The 23,228-nt window shown below is 37.4% G+C and overlaps 1 protein-coding gene across 15 annotated transcripts in view; it reads right to left on the reverse strand.

The window, feature by feature from the left end:
* Positions 1 to 23,228, reverse strand: part of DTNB (dystrobrevin beta) — a 386,425-nt gene that overhangs the window by 155,953 nt on the left and 207,244 nt on the right. For all 15 annotated transcript variants that reach the window (XM_037812551.1, XM_037812550.1, XM_037812552.1 and 12 more), the window contains one exon: positions 9,035 to 9,159. In XM_037812551.1, the coding sequence (XP_037668479.1) occupies positions 9,035 to 9,159 (125 nt within the window). The remainder of the gene's footprint in view (positions 1 to 9,034; positions 9,160 to 23,228) is intronic.

Here is a 23,228-nt window from a genome sequence, read left to right on the forward strand (position 1 = left end):
TAAACACATGATAATATGCTACTATCATCTCTAGCCATTTCTAAACATGTACAATCAACCTTATTAAAAAATTCTGCACAAATTAAGCATCAGTTTCCCATTCTCTTTCCTCATTCTATGTTTTGGTAACCTATTGTGTCAGTTTGGATATAGTATGTCTCCCAGAAAAGCCACAATCTTTTAATGCAATCTTGTTGGGTAGAAACATTTGATTGAATGTTTCCATGGAGATGTGACCCACTCAACTGTGGGTGAGAACTCTGAATTATTTCCATGGAGATGTGGACCCCGCCCATTCATGGTGGGGCTTGATTACTTCACTGGAGTACTTAAGAGAGCAAAGAACTGACACAGACACTGATGTTAGAGACGGTTGGAGTTGTGGACAGTAGGACGTTTGGAGATGCTAAGCTAAGAAATGAAACCCAGAGTCTGCCACAAAGAAGCTAAGACAGGACCCTATACTCTTAGAGAAATGCCCCAGGAAAACCAAGAATAGAGCAGAAAGAAGTCAAGAGAGACAAAAGGCCAGAGACATTTTGGAGAAAGCCATTTTGAAACACAACCCGGGAGCAAAGGACCGCAGACGCCAGCCACGTGCCTTCCCAGCTGACAGAGGTGTTCCAGATGCCATCAGCCTTTCTTCAGTAAAGGTATCCTCTTGCTGATGCCTTAGTTTGGACACTTTTATGGCCTTAGGTCTGTAAATTTGTAACCAAATAAACCCCTTTTATATAAGCCAATCCAATTCTAGATTGCATAACAGCAGCATTAGCAAACTGGAACACCTATATTCTAGAAATTATGAGTTTGCTCATTATATTTAGTTCATATTAGTGAAAGAATACCATATTTGTCCTTTAGTGTTTGGATTATTTCACTCAACATAATGTCTTCCAGGTTTACCCATGTTGTCACATGCATCAGGACTTCATTCCTACTTATAGCTGAACAATATTCCATCGTATGTATATACCACATTTTGTTTATTCATTCACCAGTTGATGGACACTTGGGTTGTTTCAATCTTTTGGCAACTGTGAACAATGCTGCTATAAACATTGGTGTGCAAATGTCTGTTTGTGTCCCTGCTTTCAGTTATTCTGGTAGTGGGACTGCTGGATCAGAAGGTTAATTCTATACTTAGCTTCCTGCGGAACCACTGAACAGTCTTGCCCAGCAGCTGCACCATTTGACATTCCCACCAGCAGTGGATAAGTATTCCTGTGTCTCCACATCCTCTCCAACACTTGGAGTTTTCTGTGTGTGTAACGGTGACCGTTCTAATAGAGGTGGAATGGTAGCTCATTGTGGGTTTGATTTGCATTTCCCTAAGAGCTACTGAAGTCTTTTCATGTGTTCTTTAGCTATTTGTATTTCCTCTTTGGGAAAATGTCTATTCATGTCTTTTGCCCATTTTAAAATTATTATTATTATTTTTTGTCTTTTTATTGTTGAGTTGTAGGATTTCTTTATATATTCTGGATATTAAACCCTTACCAGATATGTGGTTTCCAAATATTTTCTCCCATTGAGTAGACCATGTTTTCACCTTCCTGACAAAGTCCTTAGAAGCAAAAAAGTTTTAAACTTTCAGTAGGACCAATTTATCTATTTTTTTGTTTTCATTGTTTGTGCTTTAGGTGTAAGGTCTAAGAAACTGCTGCCTACCACACAGTCTTGAGGATGCTTCCCTACATTTTCTTCTAAGAGATTTATGGTACTGGCTCTTATATATAGGTCTATGTTCAATTTCGAGTTAATTTTTGTATAAGGATCCCCCTTCATTTTTTTGGATATGGATCTCCAGTTCTCCTAGCACCATTTGTTGAAGACACTGCTCTGTCCCAGTTGAGTGGTCTTGGCAGCCTTGTCAAAAATCAATTGACCATAGATCTGATGGTCTATTTCTAAACTCTTGATTCAATTCCATTGATCAATATATCTATCTTTATGCCAGTACCATGCTGTTGTGACCACTGTGGCTTTATAATATGCTTTAAAGTCAGGAAGTGTTAGTACTCCCACTTCATTCTTTTTCAAGATGATTTTGGCTATTCAGGGCCTGTGCTGGTTTGATGTTGTTATGTACCCCAGAAAAAGCCATGTTCTTTTAATCCATTCCTGTGGGTGTAGACCTGTTGTGGGTGGGACCTTTTGGTTAGGTTATTTCAACTGAGAGTGACCCAGCCCATACAAGGTGGATCTTAATCCTTTTACTGGGGTCCATTATGAGAGGACAAGAGCTCAGAGAAATACTGAGAGAAATTTGGGAGGAAAAAAAGCCCCAGGAGGAGCTGACAGAGGAAGCCACTGAACCCAGAAGCTGAAAGCAATGAAACTTGGGAGAGAAGGACCAGCAGATGTAGGCCATGTGCCTTCCCATGTGACAGAGTGTCCCACATGCTGGTGGCCTTTTTTCAGAGAAGGTATCATCCTGTTGATGTCTTAATCTGGACATTTTCACAGCTTTAGAACTGTAAATTTGTAAGCTATGACTCCTCATTGTAAAAGCCTTCCATTTCTGGTATTTTGCATTCCAGCAGCTTCCACAAACTGAAACAGGGCCCTTTACCCTTCCAAATGAATTTGATAATTGGCTTCTGCATTTCTGCAAAGTAGGCTATTTGGAATTTTTACTGGGATTGTGTTGACATCTTAATGACATTTAGCCTTCCAATCCATGAACATGAAATGTCTTTCCATTTATTTAGGTCTTCTTTGATTTCTTTGAACAATGTTTTGTAGTTTTCTGTGTACGAATCCTTTATATCCCTGGTTAAGTTTATTCCTAGATATTTGATTCTTTTAATTGCTATTGTAAATGGAATTTTTTTCTTGACTTCCTCCTCAGATTGCTCATTACTAGTGTGTTGAAACAGTACTGATTTTTGCACGTTGATCTTGTATCCGGCCACTTTGCTGAACTTTTTTATTAGCTGTAGTAGCTTTGTCATAGATTTTTCTGGACTTTCTAAATATAGGATCATGTCATCTGCAAATAGTGAAAGTTTTACTTTTTCCTTTCTGATGTGGATGCCTTTTATTTTTTTTTCTTGCCTAATTGCTCTAGCTAGAACTTCTACTAGAATGCTGAACAACACTGGTGACAGTGGGCATCCTTGTCTTGTTCCTGATCTTAGAGGGAAAGCTTTCAGTATCTCACTGTTGAGTTATATTTAGCCCTTCATCATGTTGAGGAAGTTTCCTTCTATTCTTATCTTTCAAAGAGCTTTCTTTTATCAAGAAAGAATGCTGGATTTTGTCAAATGCCTTTTCTGTGTCAATCGAGTTGATCATGTGGTATATTATATTAATTGGTTTGTTAATGTGGTATATTATATTAATTGATTTTCTTGTGTGAACCACCCTTGCATACCTGGAATAAAACCAACTTGATCATGGTACATAATTCTTTTATGCTGTTTTGGATATAATATGTCCCCCAGATAAGCCATATTCTTTAATGCAGTCTTGTAGGGGCAGACTGATAAGTCTGTTGATTAGGGTGGAAACTTTGATTAAATTATTTCCACGGATATGTGGACCCCGCCCATTCAGGGTGGGTCCTAATAAAATCACTAGAGTCCTAAAAGAAGAGCTCACAGACAAAAGGAGCTCAGAGCAGGCTGAGAGAGACTTTTGGAGGGAAGCTTGCTGATCGCTTTGAGATGCTGGGAGACGTTTGAAGATACCAGAGTTTGCTCTGGAGAAGCTAGGAGAGGACCTGATGCTTAGGTGCACAGAAGCTGAAGTAGCTAAGAGAGACAAACCCAGAGACATTTTGGAGAAAGTTATTTTGAAATGTAACCCGGGAGCAAATGACCAGCAGACATCAGTCACATGCCTTCCCAGCTGACGGAGGTGTTCCAGATGCCATCGGCCATTCTTCAGTGAAGGTATCCTCTTGTTGATACCTTAGTTTGGACACTTTTATGACCTCAGAACTGTAAATTTGTAGCCAAATAAATCTCATTTAAAAAGCCAATCCATTTCTGGTATTTTGCATTAAAGGTAGCATTAGCAAACTGGAACATCTTTTAATGTGCATTTGGATTCAATTTACAAGTATTTTGTTGAAGATTTTTGCATCTATATTCATTAGGGAGATTGATCTGTAATTTTCTTTTCTTGTAGTACCTTTATCTGGCTTTGGTATTAGTGTGATGGTGGCTTCATAGAATGAGTTAGGTAGTGTTCTCCCCTCTTTAATTTTTTTGGAAGAGTTTGAGCAGGATTGGGCACTATTTCTACTTGGAATGATTGGTAAAACTCACCTGTGAAGCCATCTGATTCTGAGCTTTTCTTAGGACGTTTTTGATAACTGATCCAATCTCTTTACTTGTGATTGGTTTGTTGGGGTCTCCTATTTCTTCTCAAGTCACTGTAGGTTATTTGTGTGTGTCTAGGAAATTGTCCATTCTATCTAAATTGTCTAATTTATTGGCATACAGTTGTTCATAGTATCCCCCTTATGATCTTTTTTTATTTCTATGGGGTCAGTGGTAACGATTACCTCTCATTTCTGATTTATTTGCATCTTCTCATTTTTTTTTGGTCAAGTTTAACTAAGGGTTTGCCAATTTTATTGATCTTCTCAAAAAACCAACTCTAGGTTTTATTGATTCTACTGTTTGTTTTTTCTGTTCTCCGTATCATTTATTCTATTCTAATCTTTGTTATTTCTTTCCTTCTGCTTGCTTTGAGATTAGTTTGCTGTTCTCCCTCTAGTTCCTCCAGGTGTTCAGTTAGGTCTTTGATTTTAGCTCTTTCTTTCTTTTTAATGTAGGTGTTTAGGGCTATAAACTTCCCTCTTAGCACTGCCTTCACTGCATCCCATGAGTTTTAATATGTTGTGTTCTCATTTTCATTCCTCTAGAGATAATTACTGATTTCTCTTGCAATTTTTTTCTTTAACCCAATGATTGCTTGTGTGTTGTTTAATCTCCATACAGTTGTGAATTTTCCAGTTCTCAACATTACTGGTTTCCGGCTTCATTCCATTTTGATCAAAGAAAGTGTTTTGTATTATTTCAATCTTTTTTATTAAGACCTGTTTTGTGACCCAACATATGGTCTATCCTGGAGAATGATCCTTGAACACTTGAGAAGAAATTTATATCCTGCTGTTTTGGGATGCACTGTTCTATACATGCCTGTTAGGTGTAGTTCATGTATCATATTATTGAGGTTCTCTGTTTCCTTTTGATCCTCTGTTTCGAGGGTCTATGTATTGATTACAAGTGGTGTACTGAAGCCTTCAACTGTTATTGTAGAGACAGCTATTACTCCCTTCAGTTTTGCCAGTGTTTTCCTCATGTACTTTGGGGCACCTTGCTTAGGTGTATAGATATTTATGATTGTTATTTCTTCTTTATGAATTGCTCTATTTTAAATATACAGTATCCTTCTTTGTCTCTTATAACAGTTTTGCATTTAAAGTCTATTTTGTCCGATATTAATATAGCTACCCCAGCTCTTTTTTGGTTACTATTTGCATGGGATATCTTTTTCTAGTCTTTCACTTTCAGACTATTTGTATCTTTTGGGTCTAAAATGAGACCCTTGTAAACAACATATAGATGAATCATATTTTTTAAAAACCATTCTGCTAATCTGTGATTTTTGATTGGGGGGTTTAATTCATTAACTTTCTATGTTATTACTGTAAAGGCAGTATTTACTTCAATCACTTTATTCTTTGGCTTTTATTTGTTACATCTTATTTTGTCTCTCTTTTTACAACTTTAGTTACCCTCACTGACAATTTTCATTTCTATATTCTTCTCCAAGACTGTCTCTTCTGTCTCTTCTTTTCAGCCAGCAGAACCACTTTTAGTACTTCTTGTAGAGCAGGTCTCTTGTTAATGAACTCTCTCAGCTTCTGCTTATCTGCGACTATTTTAAATTCTCCCTCGTTTCTGAAGGACAGTTTTGGCAGATAAATAATTCTTGGTTGGCAATTTTTGTCTTTCAGTATCTTAAATATATCGTACCACCACCTTCTTGCTTCCATGGTTTCTGATGAGAAATTGGCATTTAGTCTTATTTGACATCCCCTATATGTGGTGAATCATTTATCTCTTGCTGCTTTCAGAATTCTCTCTTTATATCTGGCATTTGACAGACTGATAAATGTGTGCCTTGAGTGGGTCTATTTGGATTTATTCTGTTTGGAGTTATGTTGCATTTCTTGGATATGTATACTTATGCCTTTCCTAAGAGTTGGGAAATTTTTGGCCATTATTTCCTCAAATACTCTTTTTGCCCTTTTCCTTTCTCTTCTCCTTCTAGGACCCCCATGATGCATATGTTTGTGCTCTTTGCATTGTAAATCTTTTCCCTGAGATCCTGCTCAAATTTTTTCATTCTTTTCTCTATCTTTTCTTTTGTCTGTTCGAATTCAGACAAAATTCTGTCTTCTAGTTCTTTGATCCTTTCTTCTGCCTCATCAAATCTGCTGTTGTATGCCTACAGTGTACTTTAAATTTCATCTACTGTGCCTTTCATTCCCATAAGATCTGTTATTTTTCTTTGCATGCTTTCAAATTCTTTATTCTCACTGGGTGCTTTCTTAATATCCTTTCTCTCTATAGTCATCTCCTTGAATTGATTTAGGAGATTTGTTTGAACATTTTTGATTAGTTGGTCCAAATTCTGTAACTCCTCCAACTTTTTAATTTGTTCCAATGATTGGGCTATATCTTCCTGTTTCTTAGTATGGCTTGTGATTTTTTGCTGGTATCTGGGCATCTGATTATCTTGATGGGTTTATTCTGAAGGTCAGTTTCTCTTGTCTAGAACTTTGTTGTTGATTGTGTTTGTGTTAAGGCTCTTTGATAGTTAGTTCATCAGCATTTCTCAGGCAAAACAGAGACAGGTAGCCGTGCTGGGGATGCAGACCAGATCCAAGGGCCTTGAGGAGAGGGTCAAGGAAGACTTCAAAAATCCTTTTTTTTTTCCCTTCCACTTCCCAAGACTGCACTTTCCTGGCTTGCCCAGCAGATGGCACTCTTTGTCACCCCTCCTTTTTCCTGGTTCTTCAAAAGTGCACTTTCCTGACTGGTCCAGCAGAGGGTGCTCTTCAGCAATGTATTCCCCTCAGCCCTATGAAGGCAGGGTATTTTTGGCCCTCTGCCAGTTTCACCTCTGATGTGGTCAAAACAATGGTGCAGTGGCACCAGACCAGGATAGGTAGAAGAGCAGGTCCCAGCATTCTAAATTCACAGCCAATGGCTGGATCAGTACTGGGCTGTGCCCCCCTCTGTACTTGGGTGGAGGCCTCTTTTGGCCGTCCCAGTGCACAGCAGCCTGCCAGGCAGGAGTTAGACTGCCTGATGCTGCTTGCCTTGAGGGTGGGAGCCAGGCGCCAGGAGCCATGGATGGAATCACTCACAGACTCTGACTGCAGTTGCTCAGTCTCTCCATCCCACACCTCCCTGGATGCTGCACAGTCTCTGGAGCCCCAGGACAGCTGATTCGGATAATTCCTGCCTGTCTACGCACTGTTCTGGGGAGAGGAGTGGACCCTAAAGCTCCCTCCCAAGTCCTCCATTTCCCCTCAATCCAGTTATAAAGTCAACAGGTTGCATCATTTTAGCAATCGGTGGTACAAAAGTAGATCTCATTTAACTCAGAATAACTGCACAGAAATCATGACACTGAAAGCACACAAAAGGACATATAAAATCACAACACACTATCTGACTTCATAATGCTATTTCCTGTAAATGCCATTTGGTTTTCAACTTTCAGATTTAACCTCTGAATAAATCTCAGAAGACTTAGTTATGGTTATAGGAGAGAATATAAACATTACTAGCTTTGCCAAAATAAAAGTAATGCCGTAGATGACAGAGATTAGGAGGCAAAAGGAGGAAGGAGAAGTAGACAAGAACTTCCTCAACTTACATAGTGACAGTTACAAGAAATAGAGGTTGAAGAATACTGAGGTAACCAACAAAAAAAAGGTGAAAAAATTATGAAAAACTGGTTTTGATTGATATGTGGAGTCATAAATGAGGTTAGTTCCTTATGCCACAGAAGGAAGTTAATAATGCCCCAAACTGCTGTGTGAAGAAAAGGTACTATAAATACATTATTTAGAGATAGGGAGATAACCACTAGGAGATCTAAAACCCAGGCAAAGCAGGATGAAATGTGGGGTGGTATTTCATTATAAGCTCTTATGTATTATTCAATTTGTAATCCATATGCATGCATTATTTTAATAAATATAAAAAGTTTTTTAAATTATTAAATTTATAACAAAAGAAAGAAAAGATCAAGAACTCCAAGAGCTCATTTAATCAAACTTCCTACCATCAGGTAGGTAAAAGGAAAATGGATGTCTACTCCAACAGGAAAATGTCTAAAACCCTGATAAGACTAATGATTAAAAACCTACCAATGTTATCCAGCAAAGTAAACTTAATATAATCATTTAATTCAGGATGAAGAAACCAGTTTAGAGGCTGAATCTTATCCTTCATTGTTTCTCTTCCCCTTACCCTTCCTTTTGTTCTTTCCTCTCCATTTCTCTGACTTTTTTTGTTCCCCTCTAGCTTTTCTTTATTTAGCATGAATTTTCAACTAATATGTATATAATACTGGTTTTATTTATAGAATACAAAAAGATCAAATTCAGTTGATTTTCATTTCCATGTTGTCTAAAATAATTTTCTAAACCCTATGGGCCTTATTGCTGTAGAGAAGAAATAATTTCTACCACTGATTTAAAGGAAGAATACGGAAACAAAAAGCAACATTGTTAAAACCAGCACAATAATTACTATCCAGTGTTTCTTTTGAAGACTGTAAAATTACTAAACCTTCAAGATTCAGAAGCTATGTTTCCACAAAGATATTTATGGTGATTTAAAGAGGTGAAAGCTTGAAGTCTAAGTTCTCCAAAAGTAAAGTAAAAACCAGAGTTAAGTGTTCATTTTAGGTGATGTTTGGCTTTGATCCAAAAGAATTTAGAAAGGTCTTCATTTTAATATAATCAATATCCATATCCCAGGTACATACTTACACTATATGTGCAAGGTCAAGTGGTTTCTCTGGTTGCTCAGGAAAAACAGGATGTGGGGGTTCTCTCGTGGGTACGCAACCCAAAGATTTACTAATTGCATGGCTCAGCTTCTTTGCAGGGGATTTCTGTGTCAAAGTAGAAAATAAGAAAATAAGGAATTAAATCTTCATAAGAACTAAAAAGAATCTGAAAAGAACTTTGGTGAAAAGGGTTGTAGAAAAAACATCTTTTCAAATACAAATCAAGTTTTATTATAATCTACAATATTAGGAGTTGCAGAAAGGAACCTGCCATTGTTCCAAGGTCATTTCTGATTCCTTTATTTCTGCAGTTTCTCCCTCATTTTTACTATGACATCATACTATCAAGTCAATGTTAACCTTCCTTCTGAATTCTCTATGTATCCTTGGCATTAACTCCCTCTTTTCATAGTTTTGGACAATTTTGGTAAAATACTATAGTTAATTTCCCAATGAGAGTCAGAACTTTTAATTGGGCTACAATACTAAAAGATAATGCCGAGAGTACATGACTTTTGGATGTTAGCAAATTAAGATGACTATGCCACATCTCAAAAAGTGTATATTAAGAGAATATTCCCAAATTAAATGTGAGGCAGATCATTTGGTGCTAAGGGTTTAAATGGGCATAACAGATAAAATGGGTACATGAACATACAGTAAGCACGTAAGTAGTCAGTAAGACCCATGAATCTAAATTATGAGATGCTGACAGTACAAAACTAAGTTGGCAAATCAATACATTTCTCTGGACAGTACAATAATGTTTACCAAATCCAAAGACTATCAAGTGTAAAATTTAATAGTAAAAATGCACAAAAGTAAACAATATACCTCAATTACATAGAACATACAATTCCAAACCCCATATTTAAAGGAGACTCTTTATACACAGATTTTATCTTTCAGTCAATTCCCTTTAAGTAACAGTCGCCTGAGATTTTCTTGGCATGACAGAAACTGCAAAAAAGTTTAAATATTTTATTCTATTGCTGCTGCAGTTTATTGCCATATGTACCATTTTATTGGAAAATAAAATCTGTTTGCAGCTGTGTGCCTCAATAATACCACATCTCCACTTAACTTTAAAATCTTGCTTGCTGTAGTACTTTTTCCTTGCAATTTTATTGAGATATATTCACATCCCTTACAATCATCCAAAGGGTACAATCAGTTGTTTACAGTATCATCATATAGTTGTGCATTCATCACCAGTTGATTTTTGAACATTTTCATTACTCAAAAAAATAATAAAAATAAGTAAAAAAAAAAAAGTAAAAAAGAACGCCCATAACAACCCCTCCTCCCCATCCCCTCCTATTATTCATTTACTTTTTGTTGCCATTATTCTACTCATCTGTCTATACACTGGATAAAGGGAGTGTGAGCCACAAGGTTTTCACAATCACATGGTCACACCGTATAAGCCATATAGTTACATAATAATCTTCAAGAATCAAGGATACTGGATTGCCGTTCAATACAGTTTCAGGTATTTTCTTCTAGCTATTCTCATACACTCAAAACTAAAAGGGATATCTATATAATGCATAAGAATAACCTCCAGAATGACCTCTTGACTCCATTTGAAATCTCTCAGCCACTGAAACTTTACTTTTTTTGCTTCTTTACCCCGTTTTGGTCAAGAAGGCTTTCTCAATTCCACAGTTCTGGGTCTAGACTCTCCCCAGGAGTCATGTCCCATGTGGCCAGGGAGATTTATACCCCTAGGAGTCAGGACCCACGAAGTGGGGAGGGCAAGCTAAGCTAAGTTGCCTTAGAGAAAGAGGCCACATCTGAGCAACAAAAGAGGCACAACTGTAAGTAGGCTTAGCCTCTCCATTGCAGTAACAAGCTTCATAAGGACAAGCCCCAAGATCAAAGGCTCAGCTTACAAAATTGGTAGTTCCCAATGTTTGCAAGAATATAAGAAATTCCACAGGTGGGTAAATTTAATATTCCCAAAATTCTCCCCAGTCCCTCAAGGAAGCTTTTCAAATACTTCTTTATCCTCTGCCCAAACTACTCTGGGATATACTGGGGCTTCACAGTAACCTGTATAAACAAACCAGATTTCACTTCCTATTCAAGGTTCCATGTAATTATGGTGTTTGAAAAAACTGACCACATAAGTTAAATTATACATTATGCTACAGAAAATAAAGATTTTCCACCAAATAAACATCTCTACCTATGGACTCACACAAAAGTTGAAGTTTTAAAATACAGTTGATATCATCCTCTACCCTTTCGTCTGATTTACCTTAGTCCTAACCAAGGCCATTTTGTTCATATCTCTAATTGAAGTCTGATCTCTTTTTCAGCTTCTTTAACATTTGCTATGGGGTAATGTTGACAATCACAGCTTCCAAACTCTAGCTCTGAGTGTCAGGTGTCACACAGATACCCAAATATCCAGGGACCGACCAGGTTATACACAAGTTGCTGTAGTATTTGAACACAAAATAAACATCCATTTGCCTTAAGATAATAGTAGCAAAGGTAACTTGATACCTTGTTTATACTAAAGCCTGAGTAGTATCAATTTCTTTGAAAACTTCATATATTGACTCCAAATCACCTACCACTATTCCCTTCTACAAATTAAATACCTGAAAAAGTCTAGACATAATCTTATTTCCTTTAAATCATGTAAACTGATCTCCTTGTACCCTTTATCCCAAAACTGTCTGTCATTTGACTCTGATTATTACTCCCTAAATTAACTTCCACATTGTCCCAGAGATTATGTCACTTTTCTGCTTCAAGTTTTTCAGAGGCAGATAGTAACTGGCAGAATAAAATCTAGATAAACACCTTCATATTCATACAAGTGCTTTCATATCTGGCTCCTGACTCTCTCCTCACCTTTCACCTGATTAGCATAAATGAGCTATTCAGTTACCCACAACTAGCCACACTCTTGTAAGTTTTGGTACCTTGGCACATGATTTTCTTAGGTCTGCCTTTTCCAATCTACCTACCTGTAAATTTTCTGCTCATCTCTCAAGACTGCCTGCAAGTCTTACCTACTCTGGGAAGACTCTCCTCACTGTTCCATAAGTCTCTAACTGCCTCTTCCATTATCCATTTACCCTACACATAGTTCCACTGTTGCACTTACCAAACTGTAATGCAATTTTTAATTTATTTACCTGTCTCTGTTAGACTGGAGATCCAGAGAGTAATATCTATATTTTATTAATCTTTGTATTTCTGGAAGCTGTCCTATAACAGAACACGTTACTTGAACAAATTATTTGTCTAGATGCATTTTCTAGATTGCTTTATCCTGAACAAACCACATAAGTAATATTTTTTAAGAATCATGATACAATTAGAAGATAATCAGAGGACATCAAAAGAATACCTTAAAACTAAACACCACATCAGTAACCCATGTATTAATTCCATGACTTTTTCCTACATCTGAGAACTGCCTGTGCCATGTACCACGTAGTCTACGTGAAATGGACTACCTCGTAGACTACTTTATCTCCAGCCTAAGCAATAATTGCCATGAAATCAGTTTCACATGCCTATTTTATAATAAACATAAAATAAACAACATGACTATTAACCTAGAAAATGTTAGCCTTTGTACTACCTGATTTTCTCTCATAGTATGATCGTTATGCTTCTGAAAAAAGCCAAGGTTTAAGATTAGATCCAATTTCAAGTCTGCAAATGTAGATAGAAAGGTAAAATAAATACACCAAGGTCAATTCCAAATAACTAAAGTAAATCAAGAGAAGCTTGATATGTATGGGAAGGGAAAAACCTGGAAAAATAAATGTATATAGGAATTACAATACAAACTAAGCATCTAGGACCAAATAAAAAAGGAAAATACACCCTGAATTTTAAAGATATATGGTTCAGTTAGGTTGTCTGAATACGTAAATAAGAGAGTTTGAAAAAAAGATCTCAAAGAGTGAATTATGATATGGACCTAAGGTGAATTTTGATATAGGGTTAGTCTCAGAGGCTAAGATTAACAGTAGCTCCAAGCATGAGTTTGAAAACTCCTATGAGCACCAAGACAGGAACATCACCTCCTCTGTCTCCCAGCACCGAGGACACTGGACAGGACTTGGGAGTAAATCACCAAGTATCCAAGGAAGTGAAGGGAATGAGGGAGAAGGGAAGCAGTCCAGGCCTGGGAACTGGTGCCTCCTACCCTCCCTGAAGCCACTATTCTAGAGAAGCTCCTTTAGGTCTTGCACCTTTCCCTTAAATTGCACTCTCAAACTGATAGAGTGAGGAGGCCCAAACCTAGAAAATTAAATCTCCTCCAGACAAACACTCTTAGGCAATGATTCTCAATTTTTTTTGCATTTTCAATACCCCAATCTACTTTACCGAATTTCAAAACATTACAGGTTTTATTTTCTTCCTTTATTAGGGACACACACACTCATAGACGATTCTTAGCATTTGGTAGTTAAGCTCTACAAAGTCACTGGGAACACTGAATTAGGGAATACTGAACCATTGACCCTTGGGGGAATACAGGGTGGGGTTCCCAGGAGCCTCTCTTCTCAACCCTTGGTCAACCAAACCCATCTACACATAACCTTGTTTTATGGGTGTTTCTGTTTAAAGATACCTTACATGTTTTGCTTCCTCCTTAAATTGGCATGCAATGATTCCCTTTGGAAGTTCTCTGTCTCCCCCACCTTTTGGAGACTAGTCTCACTTAGCCCCATCTGGAAGCAGTATCACTGCTTTCAGAACATTTTAGAGCAGCATTTAAACAAAGCCACCGAACATAAATGTAAGCAACTTTAATCATAAACTGCATTGGAGGGCAGGTAACGAGTTCATTATATCAGGTGCTGATTCATTAACAGTGAACTCATGGCCAACAGCACTCCAACTCATGAGCAAAGCCTGACAAAGCTTTTCTAACACGTGCATTTTCTCCATGAGGCACATCACAGCCATTTTGTGGTTAGGAACACTAGACAGCATGCCAGCACTGTACTCAGGGGACATTTCAAACTGTGAAATAAACAATAAAAAGCACAAAAATGCAAAAAAAAAAAATAACAATAAAAAAAAAACTGGCTCTAAATATACTGCAAAAAGGACACTTGCTTACAGTATGAAATCCAAAACAAAAAGGCAGACCTCAGCGGGGAACGTGCATTTCCAGTGACTCAAATTTTTCATTGCTCTGCTCATGTCTGCATATGACCACAGAAGTGCTATAAATAATGATTTGGGGGTTACAAATACATTTAAGAAGTAGGCAAAATCTGTAAATACAGAATCCTCAAATAATGAGGATCAGCTGTGTGCATATATGTGTGTATAATGGTAATTATATATAATTATTGCAAAACATACCAAAGAGTTTATAAAATGTGTATGTACAGTTTAAAAATAATAAACACCCATATACCCATTATTCTGCTTGAGAAACAGAACACTACAGTCTCTCTGAAGTTTATGTTCCATGTCGTTCATGTTTATGTATGTAATTAATTCATTAATTTTCACTGTTCAATTGTATTTTATTGTATATCATTCCATCATAATTTATATATCTGTTCCACTGCTGAGGAACATTTGGGTTTCCATTTTTCCCCCCTTATGTGCAATGCTGCTATAAGCTTTCTTGCTATGTCTCCTGGTGGCCACGGTAAGAATTTCCTAAGAATGGAATTACTGGTCCTAGAGTTACATACATTCAGTTTTAGCTACTGCCAATGTGTTTTTTCTAAGTGTTTACTTGTTTTCACGATGACCAGCTGTGTGAAAGAGTTCCTGTACCTCCACATTCTGCCCACCTGTGGTATTGCGAGACATTTAAACATTTGCCAATCTGGTAATAAATGGTGTTTCACTGTGACTTTAATTTGCAATTCCTTGATTACTAAAATGACTGAGCATCTTCTCCTATGTTTAGGGCTATTTGTGTTTCTCCTGTGAGGTGCCTGCTCCTGGCTCTTTCACAGTGACCCACTGGGCTGCCTTTCTCTTAGGATTGTAACAGTTCTTTAAATTTTTTTTTGTTTTCATTTTAACCCTACATAAGTTATGTCTTGCAAACAACTCCTACTTTGAGTCTTGTTTTCCATTCTATTTCTGATGAACAGTCATCTTTAAATATGGTGGTAGTCCCAATTTACTGATCTTTTCCTTGATATTTCGTGCTTTTTGTATCTTAACTATTTCCCTCCCTGAGGTCATGAAGGTATTCTCCCATATTGTCTTCTAAAGTTGTATCGTTTTTGCTTTTTATATTTAAGTTTCAACCTACTTGGAACTGATTTTTTGATAGGTAGGAGAAAAGACACTAATTTCATCCTCTGTGGGTAACTAATTGCCTGAGGGTCATGTAATGGAGAGTCCATTCTTTTCCTACTTATTTACATTGACTGCTCTCTCTTAACTCAAGTTTCTGTTTCTATATATGTGTAAACCTCTTTTTGGGCTCGCCACTCTGCTCCAACCTGTCTATCCCCGTACCAATTCCACAGTTATTTAATACCACTGCTTTTTCAAATCTTTTCAGGTCAAGAGCCCGAAACCTGTATTCTTTTTTAGGTGCATCTTCATTATTGTTGACCCTTTGCACTTCCACTTAAATTTTAGAATCAGTTTGTCATTTTCCACAAAAAACCCAGTTGGGATTTTGATTGGAATTGCTCAACTCTATAGATATTTCAGAAGGAAGTGGTGTCTCTACTACATTAAAACATAACTATCCATGAATGCATATATTTAAGATTTCTTTAATGTCTTTCTTCTCTATAAAGGATCTATGCATCTCTAGCATTTTATCCTTACTTATTTTCATATCCAGCAACCCTGCTCTCTTTTAATTCTAATGATTTATCTGGAGATTCAAACTTATTATATTGATAATCCACATCATTTAAACAAGGACAATTTTGTTTCTTTCCAATTCAAATACCTTTTATTTCTTTTCCTTGTCTTACCATGCTACTTAGAACTGCTAACAAAATACGGTGACAGCAGGCCTCCTTGTTTTGTTTTCAATCTTAGAATGAATACTTTTTATCATTTTTTATAAATTAAATTCAGTTTTACTGAGATATATTCACATACCATGCAATCATCCATGGTGTACTATCAACTGTTCACAGTACCATCATAGAGTTGTGCATTCATCACTCCAATCTACTTTTGAACACTGTCCTTACACCAGAAAGAATAAATATAAAGAATAAAAGTAAAAAAGAACACTCAAATCATTCTCCCCATCTCACCCTATTTTTAATTTAGTTTTTGTTCCCATTTTTCTACTCATCCATCCATACACTGCATAAAGGGAGTGAGATCCACAAGGTTTTCACAATCACACTGTCACCCCTTGTAAGCTACATTGTTATACAATCATCTTCAAGAGTCAAGGCTACTAGGCTGGAGTTTGATAGTTTCACGTATTTACTTCTAGCTATTCCAATACACTAAAACCTAAATAGGGTTATCTATACAGTGCGTAAGAATGTCCAGCAGAGTGACCTCTTGACTCCATTTGGAATCTCTCAGCCACTGAAACTTTATTTTATTTCATTTCACATCCCCCTTTTGGTCAAGAAGATGTTCTCAATCCCACGATGTTGGATCCAGATTCATCCCCGTAAGTCATATTCCGTGTTGCCAGGGAGATTTACACCCCTGGAAGTCAGGTCCCACATAGAGGGGAGGGCAGTGAGTTCATCTGCCAAGGTGGCTTAGCTAGAGAGAGAGAGAGGGCCACATCTGAGCAACAAAGAGGTACTCAGGAGGAGACTCTTAGGCACAACTATAAACAGGTTTAGCCTCTCATCTGTAGTAACGAGCTTCATAGGGGCAAGCCCCAAGATAGAGGGCTTGGCATATCAAGGCATCAGTCCTCAATGTTTGTGAGCACATCAGCAACAATCCAGGTGAGGAAATCCAACACTTCAGCATTTTCCCTGAGTTCCTCAGGGGGGGCCTGCATATATATTTTTATTCTCTGCCCAAATTACTTTGAGCTGTCATTGCTATGAAATGGATACTTTTGACACATCACCAGTAAATATAATTGATGCTATAGGTTTTTATAAATACCCAATATTAGATTAAGGAAGCTCCTTACCACTCCTAGATTGTTAAGGTTTTTGTTGGTTTTGTGGCTTTATTTTTTTTCGTATTACAAATTTTGGTGTATGTTGCATTTTATTAAATGTTTTATCAGTCTTTTGAGATGGTTATATGGATTTAATTATTTGTCAATATGGGACATGCAGTAATCATGTTCTATAACTAGACCAATGTTGCATTGCTGGAGTAAACCCAGTGTGGTCATGATGCAGTATTCTTTGTACACCCTGCTGGACTATGTCCTAATACCTTGTTTAGAAGATTTTCATTAATGTTTGTGAGTGAAAACAGCTTATAATTCTCCTTTTCATACTGTCCTTGTGAGGTTCTGGAACCAAGGTTATTTCAGCCTTAGAAATGAAATTGGGAAGAATCATTCTTCTTTCTAGAATCTGGGAAAATGTGTTTAATATTGGAATTATTTTCTTTGAATGTTTCTTGAAACTCAAGTAAAGCCATTCAGGCTTGGATGTTCCCAATACATAAAGATTTTAAGCCACTAATTCAATTTCTTTAATGATTATATTACTATTTATGTTTTCTATTTCATTTTGAATCAGTGTTGGTAAGCAATATTGTTCTAAGAATTTGTTCATCAACCAAGCTTTCAAAAGCCAAATGTATGGGTTGTTCCTGGGCCCCCCATACCCCAAGGAACGATGTGTATTACTATGTGGACTCTCATTATGCCCAGGTTAACTTTAGATCTAACCCCTGAAAGCCTTATACAACCTCAGGGGGAAAAGGTGTGGTATCTCAAACCCCCACACAATGCTCCTTTGCCTGGAAAACTGTTGTCTGTGTACGGAAATGTAGCTCGTGTATTGTTAGATCATCAAGATTTACCCCTTATTGTACCCCACAAACATCTTTCTTTTTGCCCATAGCACTGCAGGAAATACATTTCTATGGTGGGCTTCTGCTGTAACCTCAGCCCACAATAGGTACCAGTGCTGGGTATGCACTGAATTGCCATCGTCGGGTGTCACTGGCCTCCCATGGACTTTCACTCCAGCCATCCAAACCACCTGGGATGCCATGCTAGGGTGGCAGAATAGCCACCATGCAAATTAGATGCAGAATAAAGCAGAATGCCTGGTAGTGTTATCCTTTGGCTATTTTAGCCCAGGCAGCACTTGTGCTAAATGGTAGAACTCATTTACCTGGCCATAGCACCACTTGCTAACAGGTTTATCATCTCTCTGTACCAGTATATTATTATTATGTTGTTTATTGTATTGTTGTTGTAAATTATAGATGTAAAGTCTATCCTATGGTCAACGCAAACTGTTGTGCAGGGGTGGATTGTGGCAACCCATGGCCTGAGCAAAACAGGCCTGCAGATATTTGGTACACAGCAGTCTGCATGTCCTAGGCAGCTAAATGTTTAACCTGTTGTCTTTGTAAGCCAGTAAGGAGAAAAAGGATAAATTGACCTTAAAATGTAACTTTATGGGAAGCAGGCAGGAAGTGAGAGACTCTTAGACTCACAAAAAGAGCAAAATATAATTGTTCAAATGTTATTCTAGTCCTTCCTGCACCACCCCTCAGGTCAAAGTGACCTGTTCCTGCATCTATGCTCCCCCCACCCTTAGGAATCTCTTTATCTAAAACCCTTATAAAAGGGCTTGCTGTTCTCTGAATCACGTGGCCGATTTTCCCTGTGAAAGCGGTACCTGCCCAGCGAGAGAAAAGCCATTTGAATTCTGCCTCCCTGTGAGTAAGCCCCAAATAAAGTTCATGTTTCAGTAAATGCTGGATGTTCTCTTTGGTCTTTTGACTGAACTCAAATACACTCTAGTCAGAGAATATAGCCTATGTGATACTAATTCTTTTTCTGAGGCTTCCTTTATATGGTCAAGTTTTTGTAAATGTTTCTTGTGTGTTTGAAAAGAACTTGAATTAATTAACTGATGGGTACATTCAAATTTTCTACATTTTTTGCTTTTTGTCTAATTGTAACAATTATTTAGAGAAGTGTGTTAAAGCCAACCATTTAGAGGGGAGGGGCAAGATGGTGGCACAGAGTGGTGTGGAATTTAGTTAGTCCCCTGGAGCAACAAATAAACAACCAGGAACAACTAGCAGATAATCTAGAACAACTGCTGGGGGACAACCATGAATCCCCACACATCGTACACCAATCTGGACTGGGTGGAACAGCTGAGATAACAGCATAAAATCTGTAAGGAAAACCTGCAGACCCATGCCAGGAGTCCCCTCCCCCCATAGCAGGCTGAGCTGCAAGACCTCACTTGGGAGAAAGCAGCATTCCTGGAGCAAGCGAATATAGCTCAGCCCAGCTCCATCTGGAGTTCTAATTAACAAATGTGGACTGCTGAATACAAGCTACAAACAGAGACAAACCCCTAACAAGCAGCAAAGTACCCTGAGGTCACTACAAGTGGAGAGGAGGGGGGGCTGGTGGAAAAAAAATTAATTAAAAAAAAAAAAGAAGGAAAAATACAGAGGCTTTTAGAGACTGATGTTAGAGAGCCAGAAAACACCTGGACACCAGGAAAGGGAGCCCAGAAGACCATGTGCTCTATCTGGCTGATGGGCGAAACTGAGGGACATGGACTGGCTCTGAAAGGGGGCTCCCTTTCCCTTTTCTCTCTCTCAACCTGAGTGGCTCAGTGGAGAGAGCCTCAGCCATTTTCAGTTCTCAGCATTCTGACCTAGACAAGGATGGAGTTAACAGAGTCAGAGAGACAAAGGAGCTATTCAAATGGAAAATATAACTCCCTAGGGGGTGTATCTTCCCTAAGAGGAAGGAGGTGGGGCTCACCTCTAGGGCCAGCCCACCCTTCAGAACTCAAACCCCAGGGCCTGGGGGAAAATAGTCAAAACAGAAACAAACTAAGAATTAAAGGGGCCACACCTCCTTACACCAGTCAGGAGCAACAGGCCGACAGGTGCCATTTGCTGGGCAGGTTGGGAAAAGCACAGCAGCTAGAGGCCTCACAGGAAAGTCTGTCAATCTTCTAAGACACACCTTCAGGGAAACGTGACTCTGCGTGGAGTTCCACTCTGACACTGAACCCAGTCTAGTCTGGGAAAATCCAGTTGGGGTAATCAAGGAAACCAGATGCCTAGACAACAGAAAACTACAAATTATAGTAGGAATAATGAAGATATGGCACAGTCAAAGGAACTAACTTACACCTCAATTAAGATAGTTGAGATATGTGTTTCACTTTAATGAAACAATCAATTAAAGACTTTCAAAGAAATATACTAAATCATATCAAAAACCAAGTCAATGAGTTCAGGGAAGATATGGCAAAAGAGATGAAGGCTATAAAGAAAACACTGAGTGAACATAAGGTAGAAATCGAAAGTTCAAAAAAACTACTGGCAAAATCTATGGAAATGAAAGGCACAACACAAGAGATGAAAAACACAATGGAGACATACAACAGTAGAGTTCAAGAGGCAGAAGAAAACACTCAGGAACTGGAGAACAAGACACCTGAAATCCTAAACACAAAAGAGCAAATAGGAAAAAGAATGGAAAAATATGGCAACATCTCAGGGAATTGAATGACAACATGAAGCACATGAATGTGTGTGTCACGGGTGTCCCAGAAGGAGAAGAGAAGGGAAAAGGGGCAGATGCAATAATAAAGGAAATGATCAATGAAAATTTCCCATCTCTTACGAAAGACATAAAATTGTAGATCCAAGAAGCACAGCATACTCCAAGCAGAACAGATCTGAATAGACCTATGTCAAGACATTTAACAATCAGATTATCAAACATCAAAGACAAAGAGAGAATCCTGAAAGCAGCAAGAGAAAAGCGATCCATCACATACAAAGGAAGCTTGATAAGACAATGTGTGGATTTCTCAGTAGAAACCATGGAGGCAAGAAGGAAGTGGTGTGATACATTTAACATACTGAAAGAGAAAAACCACCAACCAAGAATCCTATATCTGGCAAAACTGCCCTTCAAATATGACAAACAGACAATGAGAGAGTTTGTGAACAAGATACTGCTCTACAGGAAATACTAAAGGGAACACTACAGACAGATAGGAAAAGACAGGAGTGAGAGGTTTGGAGTACAATTTTGGGTGATGGTAGCACAATAATGTAAGTACACTGAACAAAGATGACTGTGAGTATGTTTCAAAGAGAAAGGTTAGGGGCATGTGGGACACCAGCAGGAAAGGGGAAAGATAAAGACTGGGATTGTATAACTCAGTGAAACCTAGAGTGCTCAACAACTGTGATAAAATGTACAAATATGGTTTTACATGAGGGAGAACAAATGAATGTCAGCCTTGCACAGTGTTAAAAATGGGGTGGTATTGGGGAAAAAATTTAATAAATGCAAACTAGAGACTACAGTTAACAGAAACATTGTATTATGCTTCTTTTAATATAACAAAGGCAATATACCAAAGCTAAATGCCTATAAGAGGGGGATATAAGGGAGGGGTATGGGACTCTTGGCATTGGTGATGTTGTCTGACTTTTTTTATTGTACTTTAGCTTAATTCTATCTTTCTGTTTGTTGTTTTTTAGCTGTCATTTTTAATTCTTTTTCTTTTTTCTCTCTCCCTTCTTTGACTCTTCCTCCTTCTTTGTGTAAGGAATGGAGATGCCCTTATATAGATAGCAGTGATGGTGGTTAATGCATAAATATGTGATTATACAGGGACCCATCGATTGTTTACTTATGACGGAACGTATGGTGGGTGAACAAAACTGTCTTTAAAAACAACAAAAAAACAAAAAAACAAAAAACAAAGAAAAATGGGTTGATGAAGAAAACTTAGGGCACTATATTGAGTGAAATGTCAGACACAAAAGGACACATATTGTATGGTCTCACTGATATGAACTAATTATAATATATAAACTCATAGACATGAAATATGTCACCAGGATATAGAACGAGGCTAAAGAATGGGGAGTGGTTGCTTATTATGAACAGAATGTTTAACTTGGTTGAACTTAAGTGTTTGGAAATGGACAGAGGTGACGGTAGCATATTAGCGTGAGAATAACTAACAGTGATGAATGGTGTGTGAATGTGGTGGAAAGAGGAAGCTTAGAGTCACCTTTGTCACCAGAAGGAAAGTTGGAGATTAAAAGATGGGAATGTATAAAACAGGGAATCTTGTGGTGGACAATGTCCGTGATTAACTGTACAAATATTAGAAATCTCTTTCATGAACTAGAACAAATGTATGACACTATAATTAGAAGTTAATAATAGAGGTGCATATAGGGGAAAAATAAACCTATTGCAAACTATGTACTACAATTAGTAGTATTTTAACATTCTTTCAACAACAGTAACAAATGTACTATACCAATACTATGAGTCAATAATGGAGGGGGGTGTGGTTAGGGGTATGGGAGGATTTGAGTTTTCTTTATTGTTTTTATTTCTTTTCTGGAATAATGAATACACTGCTGTATGACCGTACCATGGGCAATTGATTGTACACTTTGGATGATTGCATGGTATGCGAACAATCTCAATAAAATTGAATTTTTAAAAAATCACCCATTTAGATAATATAATTTTTCAATTTCTTATTGTGTACTTACTAATTTTTAATTTATCTATCATTATCAAACATTATCAAACAGGTAATGATGTAGAATTTTTAAATTCATTGTTTTATCTTTGGCAAAGTCATCTCTGGTAAAGATCTTTGCCTTGAAATCTATTGTCTGAGATTAATATAGTTTCACCAGATTTCTTGTAGTTAGTATTTGGCTTGGTATTATTTTTTTTTATCCTTGACTTTCAACTATTCTGTGTCTTCTTTCTTTCTTTCTTTTTTTTTTTTTTTTTTGCTATCTCTTATAAACAATATAGGGCCAGATTTGTTTAAAATATTCATCTGACAACTGCTGTTTTTTATCTGGAAAATTTAGTTAACTTTATCAAGTACTAATATATCTTTGTTTATTGCTACAGCTTATTATTACCTTAGTATTTGTCCCATGTTATTTTCTTTTATTTTTGCCCTTTCTTGTTTTTTAGGTTTTGTTTTACTTTTCTCATAAGTTTTTGTTTTTTGGCAAGTACATACTCTTAGAGACAA

The sequence above is a fragment of the Choloepus didactylus genome, chromosome 20 (assembly GCF_015220235.1).
Source record: "Choloepus didactylus isolate mChoDid1 chromosome 20, mChoDid1.pri, whole genome shotgun sequence".
Classification (NCBI taxonomy): Eukaryota; Metazoa; Chordata; class Mammalia; order Pilosa; family Megalonychidae; genus Choloepus; species Choloepus didactylus.